The sequence below is a fragment of the Vanacampus margaritifer genome, chromosome 1 (assembly GCF_051991255.1).
Source record: "Vanacampus margaritifer isolate UIUO_Vmar chromosome 1, RoL_Vmar_1.0, whole genome shotgun sequence".
Classification (NCBI taxonomy): Eukaryota; Metazoa; Chordata; class Actinopteri; order Syngnathiformes; family Syngnathidae; genus Vanacampus; species Vanacampus margaritifer.
In genome coordinates, this window is record NC_135432.1 from 61,350,294 (window position 1) to 61,369,052 (window position 18,759).

General features: G+C 39.6%; 3 protein-coding genes across 3 annotated transcripts; 1 reads left to right on the plus strand and 2 right to left on the minus strand.

Annotated features, from left to right (window-relative positions):
• Positions 1–690: 690 nt before the first annotated feature.
• LOC144045027 (uncharacterized) lies at positions 691–5,431 on the minus strand. Its single transcript, XM_077559803.1, has one exon. It carries the CDS (start codon positions 5,429–5,431, stop codon positions 4,799–4,801), a length of 633 nt encoding a protein of 210 aa, XP_077415929.1. The 3' UTR covers positions 691–4,798.
• Positions 5,432–7,097: 1,666 nt separating this feature from the next.
• LOC144045036 (kelch domain-containing protein 1-like) lies at positions 7,098–13,988 on the plus strand. The gene is made up of 13 exons (XM_077559814.1): positions 7,098–7,364; positions 7,605–7,722; positions 8,878–8,948; positions 9,031–9,148; positions 9,765–9,883; positions 9,975–10,062; positions 10,854–11,012; positions 11,099–11,157; positions 11,232–11,341; positions 11,424–11,496; positions 11,583–11,667; positions 13,016–13,068; positions 13,352–13,988. The coding sequence occupies exons 2-13, from the start codon at positions 7,618–7,620 to the stop codon at positions 13,500–13,502; spliced, it is 1,191 nt and encodes a 396-aa protein (XP_077415940.1). The 5' UTR covers positions 7,098–7,364; positions 7,605–7,617; the 3' UTR covers positions 13,503–13,988.
• LOC144045040 (uncharacterized) lies at positions 13,791–16,929 on the minus strand. Its single transcript, XM_077559823.1, has 3 exons — positions 16,216–16,929; positions 15,376–15,440; positions 13,791–14,950 (listed from the first exon to the last, which is right to left on the minus strand). The coding sequence occupies exons 1-3, from the start codon at positions 16,690–16,692 to the stop codon at positions 14,851–14,853; spliced, it is 642 nt and encodes a 213-aa protein (XP_077415949.1). The 5' UTR covers positions 16,693–16,929; the 3' UTR covers positions 13,791–14,850.
• Positions 16,930–18,759: the final 1,830 nt, after the last annotated feature.

Sequence of the window (18,759 nt, forward strand, 5' to 3'; positions counted from 1 at the left end):
TTATTTAAGTGTGCCTTGAATGCGTTTTTAGCGTATCTCTTTAACTCTTTTGACTGCCAAAAACGTTAAATAACGTTTAGTAAAATCCTATGGAGGAGTGCCAAAGACGTTAAAAGACGTTTGTTTCAAAACAGAGGTGAAACTAACCATTTTCTATTCTGGATTACTGAAAAACGGAATAAGGTAGAAACAAACTTTTTTTTTCTGATGAAAGATGAGAGTCCAATCTTTTTTTGGTAGTATGTGTGTTTCCATAGTCCAAACACATAATTTTCTATGGACCTTGAAAGATCAGTCAAAATGCTTAAAATCGGCTGGCACCCACGGCATCCCCTTTCTGAAAACGTCTGGCAGTCAAAGAGTTAAAAGCCATCTGTGATGTGTAAAATTAAAATGGAAAAGGGAATGTTCTCTTAAGTGTGCCCTTAATGCTCCCATCAAGTGAGCAACAGCGAAAACATTCAGATTAATGTAACTCCATAAATCCTGTCTTACAAATAATGAGTGCTAAATTGGAAGTGGGATGCAATTCCAGTTATTTCCCATTAAAATGCACTGTTATCTAACCCTAAAGAGCATCTAGAACAACCCCGCGGATCAAATGCAAAGCGATGCTTAAAAAAAAAAAAAAACATGTAGCATCAAGAGCAAATCCAAACAATTAGGAATTCACAGAAAAACAGCTTGGAATCTTATGTAACATTTTTAATCATTAAGCCAGTTTAATCCTAACGACGTATCCTTTTAGTCTTGCACGTTGCAGCGCTGAGCCCAAATAGTCAAAGAGTATTCGACTTTCAATGTGAAACAAAAGTCAGCAGAAAATGGAACATTCTTTGCACTGTGCAGTAGAAAGCTTCTTTTTTTTTTTTTTTTTTAAAGAGATTCCTTTAGGAAAGCGTGGCATTAAGGCTGTAAATTTCGAAATGAACTCAGACAAATGTACAATCAGTTGAGATAGCAGAACATTCAGTCATTTACAGCAAGTTGTGAAAAAGGAAATTGGTGCATATTAAACCAAAACATGATCACATAGCAATACAAAAATATGAATACAGAACATTCAAAAATAAAAATAAATACCTTTCTATGTCCAAAATCTTTCAGGAGTAGGGCTGAAGAATTTTTATTTTTTTCAATTTTCATTTTGCAAAACAAACTAAGCTTCATTTAGGTCCTTCCATAGGCTTTATTTTCCATATATGTACTGTATATATAAAGAGAGTCTAGATAAGTTTAAAAAAAATTATGAAACAAAAGATGCTAAAATCTGACATATTGACTTACTATTTATTTTTTTGTATAATTTTATGAAGTTGAATGCTAAAAAAGACTGCAAGTCAAAGCGCTTATTAACTTAAAACTGCAATTCAACTAATATGAATAAATAACTGTCTTTTATATTAATTAACTCTTTGACTGCCAGACGTTTTCATAAAAGGGATGACGTGGGTGCCAGCCGATTTAAGCATTTTTGACTGATCTTTCAAGGTCCACAGAAAGTTATGTGTTTGGACTATGGAAACACACATACTACCAAATGAAAGATTGGACTCTCATCTTTCATCAGAAAAAAAAGTTTGTTTCTACCTTATTCCGTTTTTCAGTAGTCAACAATAGAAAATGGTTAGTTTCACCTCTGTTTTGAAAAAAAACGTCTTTTAACGTCTTTGGCACTCCTCCATAGGATTTTACTAAACATTATATAACGTTTTTGGCAGTCAAAGAGTTAATGGTTCATTTGCCTTTATTTTAGTGTACGCATAACCAATAAGACCAAAACATTTATGTATTAAAAAAATTGTTAAAAAAAAAAAATACATAGGAAGAGGACCTTGAAAAAAAATCCCATATTAAATCGCAATCACAAATAGATTATTTTTCAAAATTATTCAGCCCTAGTCAGTCAAAACAAATATGTATTATCTTTATCCCATATGATCACATCTTTCCAACCAGAGATTAAAAAAAAACACTGAATTCCAAATCATATGCTGTCTTTACTAATTTAAGAAAAAAAAAACTGAAATATTAAAGAGTACAGTACATTCATTCTGGAGCTCTTTGGGAAACATATTCCTAAAACTAGAGGAAGCAAACAGTATTGTTGGATGTGGTCGTGCTAACTTTGTCAGTAGCTATCGTTGCCAATGCACAGACATTGCATAAGGCCAGATGTATAACGCTATTTCTATAGACTGTACATACAGGACCCTTAATACATATATAAGGCCTAATCTGCGTTAGCTCTTCGCTATCAATAATAATAACTGCTTATTGTTTGGTAGCACAGAGATGGTAAGCAGGCGCTCCCTTGGCAGAGTGGAATGCTAATAGAGAGTTAGTCAATCATAAGGTCATTATGGCTGTCATTCATGTGAAAGAGGAGAACCGCTCGTCTCCGCCCTGCTTGACCATGTTCTCGCAATCGCAATCTTTCGAGCCCTTTGAGGAATTAATGCGGAAAAAAATCAACCTAGAATCTTGGATTATGTACATTTTTAGTTGTTTACACTATAAAGTGCCTTTAATATTAAGCAATCTGTTAGGTGTGAAAGTGAATCAACAGTAAAGTTAAGTCTATTTGTGTACACATTCAAAGTTTTCTTTCTGGTCCGTTTCCGGTATGGTGGCAATAAGAATTTAAGTGAATCTGAACAGCTTTGAGTTCACATTGCACTCATCTTGGGTTTAAAGTGGATTCAAACCGATTTGGGTTTCTTTAAAGTGGTTGAGTCTGTTTCACACGACTCAGTTCTATTTGCAGTCAGATTTAAAAAAAAAAAAAAAAAATGAAGGCGGAACCACTTGTCTTTCTTGTCCAGTTCACATATGATGTCAATATAAAGTGAAGTGAATCTGTTCACGTTGCCCACTTATGTAAACCACTCTGACGACTTGAACCAGATTGATTTGGTTGGTTTCTTAAGTGGTCTGAATCAGATTGGGCCCAACAAATGCTGACTCATAACAACTCCACTTCAGTTCCGATGGGCCATGAGTAAACCCAGACCACTTTTGGGTTGGGCGAATTGCCCTCCGAATTTCAAGCAAACCAAATTGAGTCCACTTTGGTTCACTTCAAAAGTGGTCAGAGCCCTTTTGGGGACTGTCTCCACAGAATTCCGCTGTGAGGACTTGAGGCAAACCAAACTAAAAGAGTTCTTTTGAAAGCGGGACAGATCCTTTTTCCCGGATCCAATTTGGTCAGTTTGAGTGTTTACATATGCACGTAAAATGCTGACTGGTCATTCTTGAGTTAATTGGAAGGCATGTGTGAAAACACCCACCTAATAAGTCATCACATCAAATTTCACTTGCACATAAGAGTACGCTTTCACCATACATGTTCAACTCGAACCTATATTTGAGCAGGGAGCGTCGCTACTAAATTATTGATGCTCTTGTAATAATGTCCAGTTTCCCGCTCGTGCACTCACGCAGCCCCGCATAGAATTCTCCTGAAAGCTGAGCCTGCTCGGCCTTGACCTTGGAATGCCGAGAATAGACGTCCCCGGCGTATCCGCTCTGCTTCGTGTGCACACTCGCCGGCCACAACATTAGGTACACCTGCAACGTTTATGACGAGATCAAAATGGGAGTCTTCGTTTAAAAAATACAGGGTGACCGCAAAGTCTTTTTACAGTTAGTCTGGTGTCTAAAGATTTGTTAGTATAATCTAAATCATGAGATGTCACGGACACCCTGTATGTATACAAATATATGAGTGTCAATGCAGCTTTTGCATTGGAGCTAATAAGAGGGTGTACCTAATGTACTGTCCTCTAATCATACAAAACATAAATGTGAAACCGCAATACAACATTGCTAAAAAAAAAAAAAAAAAATTTTTTTTTAGGTCAATCGCATCAGATTGAGTTGAAACCCAAAAATGACATCATAACAAATTATGATTTATGGAAGCGGCTGACAAAAATACAATGCGGACATTCCATTTTTGACTTCCAAAGCGCGTTTGTTTTCAATCGAAGCGTCCGTTGCCTGCCGTCTGGTCGGATACATTCCGTGTAGCTGTGTGGAAACGGGCGGAGAGCAAACAGTGGTTGCCATGGAGACTGGAGGCCACAGGTGGAGTCGCCACCCGCTTGTGTCGCGTCTCCTCCGCCCAGTTGATAAATCACAGAGACGTCAAGGCACATCTTTTATCTCTGTGTTGCTAGGTCCTATTTCAAACATGTTGAGTTTGCCTTTTTTTTTTAATACAGTGAACCCCTGCTATAATGTTGTACTGCTCCTTGTGTGTTTACAGCACCATCTATGCTAAATTCCGTTAGCCTGTCTATGGCGTTTGGCATTATAGGTTAGCATTAAGCTAGCGACCTTTTGTTACTTTTTCTTTTTCTTTATTGTAAATTCAATATCGTTACTATAGTGACTCCCGCATATTCGCATTTCCAAGTCACGGTTGTTGTTTTTTTTTTGTTTTTTTTTACAATTTAATGCGGCAAAACTAAATTATTTTATATAGTCTATATATTTTTTTCACCTATAAATGAAATATAAATAGATAAACAAGGGTTCACTGTACATTCAGCCGTTGTGAATCCCATCATACGTGACTCATCTATGCAGCACCATGCAGTCTCTACTCAGTTCTGGCGTCAATGTCGAAAAAGAAAGCAGCAAAGTTTCCATGACAACGAGGAAGAGCATCACTTGGAATGATTGGCTCCTGAGCTCCTTTTGTGCAGGCACTCCAAAAACCCCAAGGACCAGCCTCAGGATACAAGAGCAAATGTACACGCAAATGGCGGAAGGTGGGTTATGATCTTCTGCCTTACTTGAGCTTCACAGGCCAAGGCAGGCACGTCCGGAGTCCCAGCATGGAAGAGAAAACGATGGTGGACCGGTGCTTCTTGAACTTGAGTCCCTTCTTCAGACGCTGGCTGCCCTCAGCCACGTAGATCTCGCTTTGCTGGGCGGTGGTCGACATCCTGGCCAGCCGCTCCCCGTGCACCACCACCTCCTGCTCGGAGCGCACGAACACCTCCCGGAGCTCCTCCAATCTCCGCTCCATCTCCCGTACGACCCGCTGGCGCTCCTCCACCTCCAGGAGGCGCCGGCGAGCCGCTTCGAACTCCATGCTGGAGCTCGGCGTCACTAGCTTGGAGGACGGCGCCGTGGCGGAGGCGGACGCCGGCTCGGAGGCGGCCAGCATGGCGCCCGTCACCCTCCGGAAGTCGCCCATGGAGATGGAGCGACGGGTTGCCGGCGAGGCCAGAGCCAGGAGGGCGGACGCCGAGGCTGGCATGGCCGATAGAGGGGAGTGGGGTGAGGAGGATGGAGGCGAGTGAGGATGGAGCTGTAGGACGTCCTCGGCGGGGTCTTCATCCTGCGGGGTCGTCTGTCTTCGCTTCATGGCCGCCTGCGGTTCACCTCCGACAACGATGCGTCCCCCGTGCGGCTCCATTCATCAGTGATGAAGGATGGGAGACTCTCTCCTCTAGAAAGGGGGTTGGGGCACAGGCTCCTCTCAGCCGATTGGCTGGTGGGCTCACTAAGCTTGCTGGCTCCTGATTGGCTGGCCAGGCTGGCCGGCCTCTGCTGCTGCTTTCTTACCAGGCAGTTTTTGTGTAAGAGCATTTTATTTGCTATTTTTTCCCCCTCAAAAAGTAGGTTAAGGTTTTATATTGAAAAAGAAATTAAAAATGATGCTTGTTTTTATAGACTCGCTTAAGTACGTTTATATGTTAGGCAATATATGTATACATATTATTATTATTAAATGGCATTGTATAATAATAATAATAATTTTAAAAAAAAACAGAAATGTCATTCTTTAACCCCCAAATTTGGTTACTTTTCCTAAATTGACTCAAAATACACAAAAATGGAAATATTTAAAAATCTAGATTTAGCTTTTGAAAAAAATCTTATGAAAGTATGGCTGGTTATTGACATTCTAAATTGTTAGTTATAGGTTTAGCCTAAAATAAGAAATACCATAGGCCTGCTATAATTAAAAAAAGGTACAGTATGTAAATACACTTTAAGACAATGGTCTTTTTCCTTTTAGGTTCATTCATTGTATAGCCATTTTCCTGTTCTAGTGGCAGAACATCTTGCTTAAATTAAACAATATATTCCTCATTTTATACTTTTCCCTCTTGTTTTTAAGACCAGTGTTTGCACTGGTCTTCTTACTACTGTATCTTTCGCCCTTTTGATCACGATGCTGGTTGCTCAGCAACAACCACGAGTGAGGAGAGGTGTTGGAGGGGGCAGATGCTCCAGTTTATGTCTCTCCCTCTATCACCTTGCTGTTCCAGTAGCACCTTTTCTTTGTGCTTCCATCTGCCTCAACATCGTGACACGTTAACAGCCAACCACTATATATGTCAACTTATAGTTACCCAAAAGTGATTCTTTTGTAAAATACACACAGTGGGCCTGTGGGCCCACACGTTATCTTGATATATGATATGTATTTTTATAAAGGCCAAGTTAAACTCTTTTATTTGACCAGTTATTGGGTTTTGCCTCTAACAGCAGCTCTGAACCAATTTCATCGCACAGAACAATTAATTATACTGCAATAAGGGAAAGCGTTGTAATCTCAAACGATGAGCGCTCACATTTGAAGAGCAGATCATTTACTTAATCTGCGTCTCGGTTACAACACAGTGACACACACTTTTCTCCTTCTTAATTTAACAAACGTCATATCTACAGTATTCATTCAACTTTGATTTGTGACTCACACACATACTTTAGGCTACATATTGCATTGCACCACAAAAATTGTATAGTCCAAATACAGCATTCTAAAATCACTGTCCACATCACACACACAACCATCGTGAGGAGCCTAACTGATGTCGAAAATCTGCGTTTATCATCCCTATCAAAGTGGATCTATACTGTCTTCAGAGCTGCAGTCGGTGTCTGGTATAATGCATTTTTGGAAGGAAGGTTTGTTTGATTGCAAAAGATAACTAGAGACTGGCTTGCCTGCAGATGCATGCAAAACTGAATGTGTCACAAAAAAAAACGACTATACATAGGACATACTTTTCTGTTTAGTCTGCCTTTAAAAATAAGTTTTAAAAAAACGACATGGCTTTCTATCAAAACGCGCCCTTCCCCTGTTTTGCATTACATTACATTACATCCCACATCGTAGGAATTATTCTCCTACTGTCCGGTATTTCGCGTATGTACGCAATATCTTATTTTGAAAAGAAGCGCGCCGGAGATGTCTTATTTTGAAAGTGAAAACACCGGATATGACGTAGTGTTTTGAAGCTGACTGCATGCAGTTGATGTGACAGTGACATACACTAGCATTCGATGTCATGTTACGTCTTCAAGATATTCCGGTTTCAATAACACGAGAATACACGGTAAATTGATTAGCTTTGCTTAAATGATTTTATTGTTAAAAGTTGCTTAATGTAACTGGTGTTATTCCGTCGTAAAAAGTACACCTCTTTTACGATGTTAGTTAGTTATTTTGGCTTGTCCACACAGAGAAGAACTTGACAAGACAAGATGGAGGTGGATTTGTTTGACTAGTTCGGCTGTGCGAGCAGACGGCTTTTTCCCCCTTATATGAATAACTCCTGGTTGCTGTTTATTTTTAGACTTCTGGTTGTCATGGAGTCGACGTTCGAGAGCTGCTCGGAGCTGGTGGCCCGAGAACGCAGCGGACACACGGCAGTGGTGGAGGGCGACCTGCTCTATGTGTGGGGAGGCTACATGGTAACTACACTTACACGTTCCCAGAAACACTTTCTTCAGATTTATTGCTATTTCATCGGAGAGCTACATTCAATTTCATTAGGCACACCTACACAATCTAATAGGGATGGGGGACTTCAATGATGGAGCGGGCCACAATTTTTCATCAGTACTTCTGGGGGGGCCACATAGGACCACGCACTTCCTAAACAGATGTATAGCCGGAAAAATGCCATTTTAAATATGGACAAAATATGTGCTGTTAAAATATATAATTTGTACTACATATAGAAAAACAACACTATCCAACATCAAAGGGGTTGGGACAAACGAGAAAATAAGAACATATTGTGATCCCCCCCTAACAGCTGTCTTGCATAAAAATTACAATTGAAGGATGGTTCAAAACTGCTGAACAGCAAAGCAACATTAAGTACAATAACTCATTTTATGTATAAAAAAAAAAAAAAAATAACATATATATTTATAAAACAAAACGTTAATATTATAGAGGTACTATGTTTGTCCTGCATGTCGTTCCAAATCTGCACAGAAAAAAAGGTCTAAACACATTGTAATAGGGCCGTATAAGACCTGGTGCGAGTACAAATAATCAAATTCTGCCATCTAGTGGTGAATAGTGATATTACAACTTAAAACTATACAGTGGAACCCCTCTAGAGATTCGCGGGGGATAGGGGCAGTGCCGGCCCGAGAATAGTGAAAATCCACGTATAATTGACACCCATTAAATTTTTCCCTTTCATTAATAGAAGAAAAGCAATTGACAATCAACTTAATTATTTGTTTCGTTTCCTTTCTGGGATTTGCTTTATTTCTACTGATGCCCCCCCCCCCCTAAAAAGATAAAATTAAAACATTCTGCACCCAGCTTTAACTTGCATTAATTTCCTCATAAATAATATGAATGTAAATATTTAGTGTTTTTTTTTTCTTTTTAGATAATGTGGGAGGGAAATTATCCCAACCAGGATCATTTCAGAGAGGCTAAAAGTAGTTAGGGTGTGAACTCATTGTTATCAAAATAACTGCAAACCGTTAAATACTGAAAATAAAATGACACATTCACTCTCATCACATTTTTTTTCCCCTTTTCTGTAGTTTTATATGAATGCATGCTCACATTCTGTCACTAAGTCATGCTGTTCTCCACAGTCTGTTGCTGATGATGAAGTGTTCCTACCCAATGATGAATTCTGGGTGTATGACCTCATACAAGGCGCATGGTAAGAATATTACATCTGTATAGTAAAAAACAAATTAGTTGACTTCTAAGTTGTAGTTTTCAAATATTTTCTCTTCTCAAAGGCAGGTGTTCCACATGACAGGGGAAGTCCCGCCCTCCATGTCAGGGACCTGCAGCTGTTCCCTAAATGGTCACATGTACATCTTTGGAGGTTGTGATGACAATGGTCAGACCAATCAGGTGAGATTTACGATACAAAGTAGATGTCACAGTGGGTATAAAAAGTCTACACACCTCTGTGCAAAAGGTTTTTGTGATTTTTATATATATATATATATATATATATATATATATATATATATATATATATATATATATACATACATACATACATATATAACCAAGATAAATCATTTGAAAACATTTTGCAATGACAATGTCAACTATAAACAGCTCAAATCAATAAAAAAAAAAAATTGGGGGAGAGGGGAAGTAAAAATAAACAACTGAAACAATGTGATTGCACAAGTATGCACACCCTCTTATAATTGGGACGTGACTGTGTTCAGAATGAATCAGTCACATTCAAACTCATGTTAAATTGGAGTCAGCACATGTTCATTTAAAATAGTCTGATAAACTTCAAATAAAGTTCAGCCGTTCTAGAAGGCCTTTTCTGACATTTTTTGGCTATCTCGCAGAAACCTGAAATTGTTGTGCTCTTATATCGGAGCATAACAATATCTCCCCCCACACATTGTGGTCCAATGAAACCAAGGTTAAACTTTTTGGCCATAATTCATAAAAAGGACCATAAAGATGAAGCCAATAAAATCATTGTGTCAATTTGCATCAGATCTATCGTGTCAAGCTGACAGGCGCCAGCGGCCATTACGCATGGACCAAAGTGGAGCACCGCGTCGGTTCTGCGCCATCGCCTCGAGACAAACTGTCCTGCTGGGTTTACAAAGGACGGTAAGCTCAGTAAAGATGCATGACTTGTTTGCATTAAATATTGAAACGTTTGCTTCCATCCTGCATTAAAACACAACTTTATGTACTTTAGGATCATCTACTTCGGAGGATATGGTCACAAATTTGTGGCAGAGTTTGACAGAAGAAACAGCAGCTTCATTGTAGATGATTTAGCGGAGGTAGTTTCAAGACCGTAACACAACATGGTTCATGTTTCACACTACATCAAAGAAATTACCGCATTCATCGGGTATGACATCGTTGATGAGTACACGCTATCATTTTCTTGGCTCTGACGTGACATATAAGCAGGGATGTGATTTTTCCGCTAATTCGCGGAATTCCGCTTTTTTTTATCTCCCCCCCAAAAAAAAAAAAATCGATTTTTTTATTTATTTATTTTTTTTAGTAGTTCATTGTGTATGCACATGACTCCGACAGATAACATCTTCTGCTATAACAAAGACATTTGTGGTATGCTCTAATATGAGTTACTTTTCATTTGGTCATGATACAATTATTTGTTCATGAAATTTGAACTCTTCAACATTATTTATGTGTTAACTTAGTAATCACATTAGTTAGATATGATGATATTCTCAGTGATAGTTTTTAAAAGCAAAGGCAGTCCAATGTTTTTGAATGTGACTGATTTTGAGTTGACTAAAACTGCCATTTTATATGGGATAGTTCAATATACATTGAAAATTTATGCTGTTGTTTTGTCTATTTCTTTGTCATGTGAGTGCATTGAAAGTACTTAAAAACACGGAAAACCCATGAGCTCCCTGGACCTAGCTGGGTGCCAGCGGCCCCCAGACCCCCAGCTAAATTTTCAGATAATTTCACTTTGGTCAAATCACATCCCTGTATAAGAAAACATTTTCATTCATATTTTATCATGTACTTTATTATTCTCGTTTTTTTTGTCAGACATTTCTGGTAATAAATAAGTGTCTTTTGTCTTGAGGACATCATGTGGGGATGGAACAATGAAGTTCACATATTTGACCCCACGCAATCCAGTTGGAGTCGACCTAAAACGCACGGCCAGGCCCCGGCCCCCCGAGCGGCCCAGGCCTGCGCCATGCTCGGAAATCGGGGCTACATTTGTGGCGGGAGAGTGAAGGTGAGAGCTGTTTTCCAGCACGGCTGTCACCTTGGAGGTAAACCAAAGTTGTGTTCAGCAGCTTCATTTTTTGTTCATGAATGCAGGAAACCCGAACGAATGACATCCACTGCTTAGACCTTGACTCGTGGACGTGGTCAGAAATGTGAGTGACTGTGACGTGTCACTCCTTGAAGGGCGTCACTTTAAAGTCACAGTGCTCCACATGATTGTGTCCAGAGTCCCTGCGTCGAGCGTTCCAGTGGGCAGGTCATGGCATTCTCTCACAGCGGCGTCTGACAGCACCTTGTTTCTATTTGGAGGTCTCAGTGTGGACTGTAAACCTATGAGTAAGAACGTTGAATCACTCTGAGGTCAAACACTGTTGGGAGTTACAATTTTGACTATTCATTTGTACCACTGCGTTACCAGGTGACGGCTGGCTCTTCGATGTGGAGACGAAGACCTGGCGAGAAGTGGAGCATCCCTTTAAGAACAAGCCAAGGTAGCAGTTTAGATATACACTTTAAACTTAATAAACAAATGTTGTGTTTGCAAAGATTCATCTGTATTTGTGTTGTGTGCTTTAAGGTTGTGGCACACGGCTTGTCCAGGCAAGGACTCTGATGTCATCGTGTTTGGAGGCAGCTGCGATTACATCCTCCTCGTTGACACTGTGAGTACCAACAACAAGAACATATTTGACGGTTAATGTATTTCTGCATACTAACTAACTAACTAATCGCCTGCCTCTGATTATTTCGCAATAATAATAATTTAAAAAAAACTACTTGCAGTTGCCATTAATTCTTATTACAGGCGCTCCCCTACTTACGAACGAGTTACGTTCCGAGCGATCGTTCGTAAGGTGAATTTGTTCGTAAGTTGCTTCAGTGCTATATTTTGTATTATAATTTATGTTTAAAGAGAATACGTACAGTACTGTACTACGTATGTTAGAGAGAGAGAGCGAGAGACACACACAGTATGTACATGTACGTAATAACATAAATAAAATGAAGTTTAACTTACTTTTGGAAGATGTACTCGATGCTTAAGGAGATGATGGAGGAGGAGGAAGAGGAGGATTTTATATCATGAGAGGTTCTTCGTCGTCGCTGGAATGGGCTTCAAAAGTTACTTCCTCCTCCGTAACTTCAATGTAGGAAGAAGTTGAGGGTCGAGGAGAAGAAGATGAGGGTTGATGAGTATCTTCCTTGGAGGATTTACTATAAACTGGCCGAAAGAAGCGATCTAACGACGATTGCACAGTTTTCTTCTTTTTTCATCATAAATGATGCGGTAGCACTGTATGGCATCATTCAATTGATTTGCAACCTTTGTGCAACGTTCAATATTTGGGTCTTGCTGCTCGAAGAGTGCGATGGCTTTATCTATGAGCGACAGGCGTTTCTTCTTCTTCTTCCTCCTCCTCGACACGTTGCTGAGCCTCCAATGCTGGGTGAGCTCTCACAGCGCCAAGCGTCGGTATTAGCGGCGGAAAGAAGCACTACTCGGAAAAAGGCGCGCATACAAAATCTAACTTACAGCATCTCTTTCCGAACATTTTTCGACATACTGTACACGCAGACATGTTCGTATGCACCGTTGTTCGTAACTCGAATGTTCGTAAGTAGGGGAGCGTCTGTACTTTTATTATTATTGTTCCTATTATTATTATTTTGAAAATGCATTTGTCCAAATAAATCCCTGGTCTACAGTTGTGTAAATGAACACCACGTTGGCCATTATTTTATCATTTTTGAAATGACATTTATCTCAGCATATGTGTTTGTCGTCTTGGGAACCTGTTAGTTTTCAGCATATCGCCTACAAACATTCAGAAATGAGAGCAAGAAACCTGTACATTTTGAAAGCTATGTGATTATCTTGCATCACAAAAATGCAGACTAACCTGTTCAGGATTTGCTTTGAAGGAGGTCTTGCCTTATCAATTGTCTCTTCTTGGCAAAAAAAAACAAACATGTTGGTTAGTAAAACAAAGCCATTGTTACTATGTACAGGGTCACTGCAATGATGCACTCGTCTTCCAGATGGCGCCATATCCACTCTTCAGGTAAACTCTTTTTATGAATTACATTCACTTACAAATGCCCCAACTGATTGAGTTTTTCAAGTTATGAGCCACTGCTTGGTTGATTTTTTATTTTTTTGGCCACATTTTCAACTGTCAATACAGTCAAACACGCAAATATTTCAGTTAATTTCTTTCCAACTTTTTTGGGGGCGGCAGGACTCAGTAAATATTCCCCACAAATGGCGGATATTCTCCGTTTATTACCTTTTGTTTTGTTCCTTAGATGAACATTAAAAATGACCTTTATATATGCCTCATACAGAATCTGCGAGGACTACATCGCAGAGAACGCAAACGAGTACGACGTGCTCCAAAAGCAGCTTCCACTTCTTCCTCCTATTCTGTGCGCAGCAGTGAAGAGGAGGATGTCTTTCTACAGGCCTTCAAAGAAACAACACACGCAAGTTCTCTGAATGCCAACAACAATGCAGTTTCAGTGTTTCCCACAGATTTGAAATCTGCTTTGGAGGGCGGACTCCGGCGGTGGGGATGGGAGGTGGGTCTCAGTCTTGTTACTACGTCACCTCTATTCTGAGCGACGGCGAACTAACGTTACATGCGGTATATCCTGTCGCGACATGTTTTTTTTTCTTTTTAAATATATTTTTAATACATTTTCTTGGAGACTTCTTGGGTGGTGGCCAATTTACTTGGGTGGCCCGCCCAAGTATTAACATGGTGTGGGAAACAATTGAGTCTCATTGTCATTATTGTCATTTTTATTGTCATACAGTACTGTCATTTATTTTTCACATCAAACCTTGAATGTAGGAGTGGGAGAACAAATTCATCTTAGTTTATTAAAGGAATTATATATATTTTTTATTATGCAAATGTAATGGTCTTGTGCTGTCCACCTGCTGTCATCATGATGATTAAATTGCACTTGTCAAAAATGTTTCAAGTCACACTTGACATGTTTGGTGGAAACTCACCGGTCATTAACAAGGTAAATATAGCGCTCAATTATGAGGAAAAAGTGCCACTTGACAAAAATAAGAGGGAAAAGTTAAATTTGGCTGTTGTCTATGAAACAAGTATTCATACTTAATACAAAAATAAATTAAGAACATTATGTTTAATACTGCAACTTAAAATATGGTAACATGACATAAAAGTTTATTTAATTTGCATAATATTTTCCATGTATTTAATGTTCTCAAAAATAAGATTTTTTTTCAAAGTGGTATGAGAATTTTTATTATACAAAAATACAACTTTATTCTTATTATATAAACCCTTTTCACATAATATTACAAAATTTTTCTTAATGTCCATGCCCTATTCTCTCAATATGACAACACTTTACTACAGTCATTGGTTGAGCCTCACTTGATTTTAAGCTTGTGTTTCACCACTAGGGGTCAGCATAGCCCAATGGTTAAAACCTAAACAGAAAAGCAACTGGCTCCAATAATGAGCCATTTTTTGGCACACATTCCTTTCTTGTAAGGGTGGAGAAGTACTGCTTTAGCTGTGGTCAGGACGGAAACCTTAAATAAACATGGCCAGCAGCACACGCCTTCCTTTTAGCTGCTTGGCCCTCGCACTGCACTTAGAGTACGTACACGCTGCAACATGTGCCTCAACTGCTACTGGCCAAATGTCTGATTATCAACAGAAAAGGTTACACATGAGCACTGCAGATTCCAAAAGCACACTATAGTCAGGAGAACCAGTCCAATACAAGTTGGCTACAAGTGTGCCTGTGCAAAAAAACAAACAAACACAATGAACTTAGCATGAAGTAGAGGCGGGTGGTCAACTAAATTCTCTCTCAATAGTGTCCATCAGTTCTTCTTCGGAGCCGTCGTACAGGATGACTGGTGTGGTGAGGGGAGGCGTGCTCTGGCCAAAAGCGCTGATTAGAGAGGACAAATAAAAGACCATCATTTGTCACAAGTAGCGCTTTTTTTGTGAAAAGGAAAAAAAGTGTCTCTGGAGTAAAAGAGTGACTGTGTGACAAATGCCGCGCCTGTCTCTGTTAGGTTGTTTTATAAAACATAAGATAAGAGATTTTTTTTATAATAAGATAATGATGCTCAATGGACACTTAAAAATGCTTCATCTATCATGATCGTTTCGCATCCTACCTAACCTCCCTTCTCATGCAGCGGACTATTCCATCATTTTACTGCACATGTGCAGACTTGTTTGAGAAAGAGTGGCTAAACAAAGTTAGGAACTTGTGAGCAAAATGAAGCGGATTTATCCACGTGGAGCGGAGAAGAGGAGAAACTGCGGGAGGGCTGATGTGGAAGATGTATGTAGGTATATTCAACTTACGTCTGTGTTTGGGATAAGGCGACATCTTCAATTGGTCCTGTTGTCAAGAAGGCCTGAGGAGAACACTGACCAGGAAACACAGACAGTTTTGTTAATTAAAAAGATAATATGTTTAACTCATTCACTGCCAATGACGGCTATAGACGTCAAAAATTCATTTGAACTATTTCTATTGGTTTAACATTTTTTCCACTTTTGTTAACAAGAGTATGAAAACCTAGATTTTTTTTAAATTGTACATTTAGAACAGATATACATTTTGTGATTAATAGTGAGTTAACTAGTGAAGTCATCCGATTAATTACGATAAAAAATTGTAATCGCCTGAAGTCCCTAATTTTTAATAATCTTTTCTTTTTTTAAAATCGTATCAGGTGATTTAAAATTGTTATGGTAATTAACTGCATTACTTCAAAAGTTTACTCACGGTTAATCACAAATTTTATATCTGTTGTAAATGTACAATAATCCCCCCCCCCCTAGGTTTTCATACTCTTGTTAGCAAAAGTGGAAAAAAATGTTAAACTAATAGAAATAGTTCAAATGAATTTTTGACGTCTGTAGCCGTCAATGGCAGTGAATGAGTTGATAATACACACAATTTAAAAACAAAATGTAACACTGATGTATTGTGTGACAACATAATACTAACAAATGAATACATTGTTTTAAGTAAATGTTATGCCATAACCACATTAGCAGAAATAGCATGACTTCTTCCGAAACATTCTTATATTTATTGTAATCCAAACCTAATAAAGTTAATAATAATCCTCTTGGTGAAATGATGTGTAATTTATTCGACCATACAGGTGTACCTAATTAAAAGACAGTCCTTACCTTAGGCGGAGGTGCGAAGGCATGATGGCTCCTCTTGTTGTTGTCTGCTTCCCTGGAGCCATGTGGCCCCTGTGCCCCACAAGGGCCGGAGGAGGAGGAGGTGGAGGACACCCCCTGCTGCTGCTGCTGCTGCTCATCTTCCTCCCCGCTACTGAAGTGACACAGTCCGTACGTCCTGGACCTCGTGAACGCCTTCTTGGACGCCGTCTGCTCCTTCTTCCCCCTCCGACGAGCCCCCGCTCCCGCCTCGTCGTAACCGTCCGCCTCGGCGTCAGCGTCGTCGTCGTCCCCGGAGAGCTCCGAGTCGTGGCCGGCGCTGTGGCAGTCCACGGGCGCTCGGCGGCGGGCGTGGACCCTCAAAGCGTCGAAAGCGTCTCGTTTGGACGAAGGGACGGAAGACGAGGCTTTCTTAGCCGGCTTCGAATCGCCGAGTCCCGCAGGTGCCACTTTAGTCCCGCGGCTCGTTCCGCTGCCCATCTCGAGGTTAAACGTTTACGCAAGTCATCTTAAAAGTCACCTCCAGAGTCGTGGTTAAAGTTAAATATGAAATAAAAGTAACAAGTCGGCCTCGGTTTGGACTTTATGTCACTTTGTTAAGCACATGTGGCGAGGACCTAAAGGCAGCTCCTCATAAGGATGTGAAGCAGCGGCTTGGTTACATAACACCACTTGGACGCAGCAGCACACTCCGCCTTCTCATAAAAGGACAAACATGCATCCTTGATCGTTCCAACTTTTTCTCTCTCGTCGTTTTTGGTTGGAACCAAAAACTAAACAATATAAAAACAGTCTTTAGTTGTAGTATTTTTTTTCTAGTCTTCTGAGAATAAAGTATTTTTTTTCCTAGATAAAAATATTATTATGAGGATAAAGCCATAAGCCCCCCCCCCCCCTAAAACAAATATTAATGTCTGCCCATGAACTAATTTATTTTTAAAGACAAAAGCAATTTTCGAGAAAACTGGCATATTTTACAGGAAAAAAATTGGGAAATCTTGTGAAATTTCTGTGACCTTTTTTTTTTTTAATTACAAAGAAATCTGACTTATTTCTTGTGACGCTTCAACTTTTAGCTGGAAAAACTGCAGTATTACAAGAAGAGATTAAATTATTAGATTATTAGACCAAAAAAAAGTGTCAGGGTTCATTCAAGGTTCACAAACGTTCTCTAAATGTTCTCCAAGAGTTTGTAATGTGAAAAATCATTCAAACTGGACCAACGTCTGGCGAAGAATGTAAACTGCCTCGGTCGGTGCTCAGTATTTTTACGAGGATTCGTGTCATAAGCACTCGCCGAAATTGTGGAAGCGCTCGCCAAAAGGTGGGCATCCTTCAATGACCGGCTGGCTGATGTAGCACCGATTTTGCCCAGCTTTGGGTATTGCCAAAGTTGTTTGAGTGTATTGATAAAGTCGTTCGGACGTATTGATAAAATGTAGGCCAAATGCTAAAAACGTAGCATTTTTATCCCTGTGGCATTATGGGATTTTTAAAAATATTTTTTAAAATGTTTTTAGCATTTAGCCTGTGACTTTAACAATACGTTTGAACAGGAAAATCTTGAATGTCATCCAGTTTACTCCGCAGTGGCAGTTCCACAGTTCTGTAAATAATAGTCATTAAAGTCTTATTTTTTTATTTTTAAAGAAAAAAAGGGAATATTATTATTCAAAAATAATGTAATAATTGGCCTGGGATTGTTGAAAAAGGCGTCTGGAGTCGGCCATGTTTGAGGTCCTCTGGTCTATAATGTATCAAGAAGGAGCCATTACATCATCCTTCACGACTTTAACAGTGGCTGTGATTTATAAAGCATCAGATCATCTGCAAAGAGAAGCCCCTCGCCAGCTTGTGCTCAGCTAATAAGATTTTAGTGAGGTCAACTGTGATCCGCTTCGAGCCCCATCCACTGTCTGTGTGTGTGTGTGTGTGTTTTTTTTTAATTTAGAGAAAGAAGCAAAATTCCTAAGTGACAGTAGATTCATCATGAAACTTTTTGTGTGTGTGTGTGTGTTTGGTCCACTTGCACATACAAAAGACACAGCGGGGGTATAAGCTGGGCCAAGTCAAGGCAAGCCTTCCCACCCTGCACCTTCCCCTCTCCCCTCGCTGCCCAGTCGCCTCCAAGTCAAAGATGTTTGCTATGTTTCATTAGCGGGCCCCTGTGTTGTCTTTGTGCGAGCACACATGTGAGTGGTCTGGACCGTCACCAAGTCAAAGACACCTGCACAACCTTTTCAAATGTTGCCAAATGGCAGACAGGGAAGCATTCGAGGAAAGTAATCCTGGCCCAAAATGTCACTCCAAGGAAAGGTCTTGCACATTTGTTTGGGTTCTGGGGATAACATGTCATTGGATGTGCAAATACTCAAATATATTACAGTGGATAGTAAACATAATGTAGTGGAAATGTCAATTTCAGTGCAAGCGCTGCAAAAAAATGATGTTTTGTCAAAGATATATTTTTTGTTATTGTTGTTGAAGGCTGTTTCTAATAGTTTGCACTCTAATATAGCTAAAAAAAACTTCAAATAAATATATACA

Excerpts from the sequence above, each read along its gene's own strand:
- LOC144045040 (XM_077559823.1), bottom strand. The coding sequence starts at position 16,692 with ATGGGCAGCGGAACGAGCCGCGGGACTAAAGTGGCACCTGCGGGACTC. Across the intron at positions 15,441-16,215 it reads CCTTCGCACCTCCGCCTAAG|TGTTCTCCTCAGGCCTTCTT; the intron begins GTAAGGACTGTC and ends TTTCCTGGTCAG. Across the intron at positions 14,951-15,375 it reads GCCTTATCCCAAACACAGAC|CGCTTTTGGCCAGAGCACGC; the intron begins GTAAGTTGAATA and ends CTCTCTAATCAG.
- LOC144045036 (XM_077559814.1), top strand. The coding sequence starts at position 7,618 with ATGGAGTCGACGTTCGAGAGCTGCTCGGAGCTGGTGGCCCGAGAACGC. Across the intron at positions 7,723-8,877 it reads ATGTGTGGGGAGGCTACATG|TCTGTTGCTGATGATGAAGT; the intron begins GTAACTACACTT and ends TGTTCTCCACAG. Across the intron at positions 11,158-11,231 it reads TCGTGGACGTGGTCAGAAAT|AGTCCCTGCGTCGAGCGTTC; the intron begins GTGAGTGACTGT and ends GATTGTGTCCAG.
- LOC144045027 (XM_077559803.1), bottom strand. The coding sequence starts at position 5,431 with ATGGAGCCGCACGGGGGACGCATCGTTGTCGGAGGTGAACCGCAGGCG.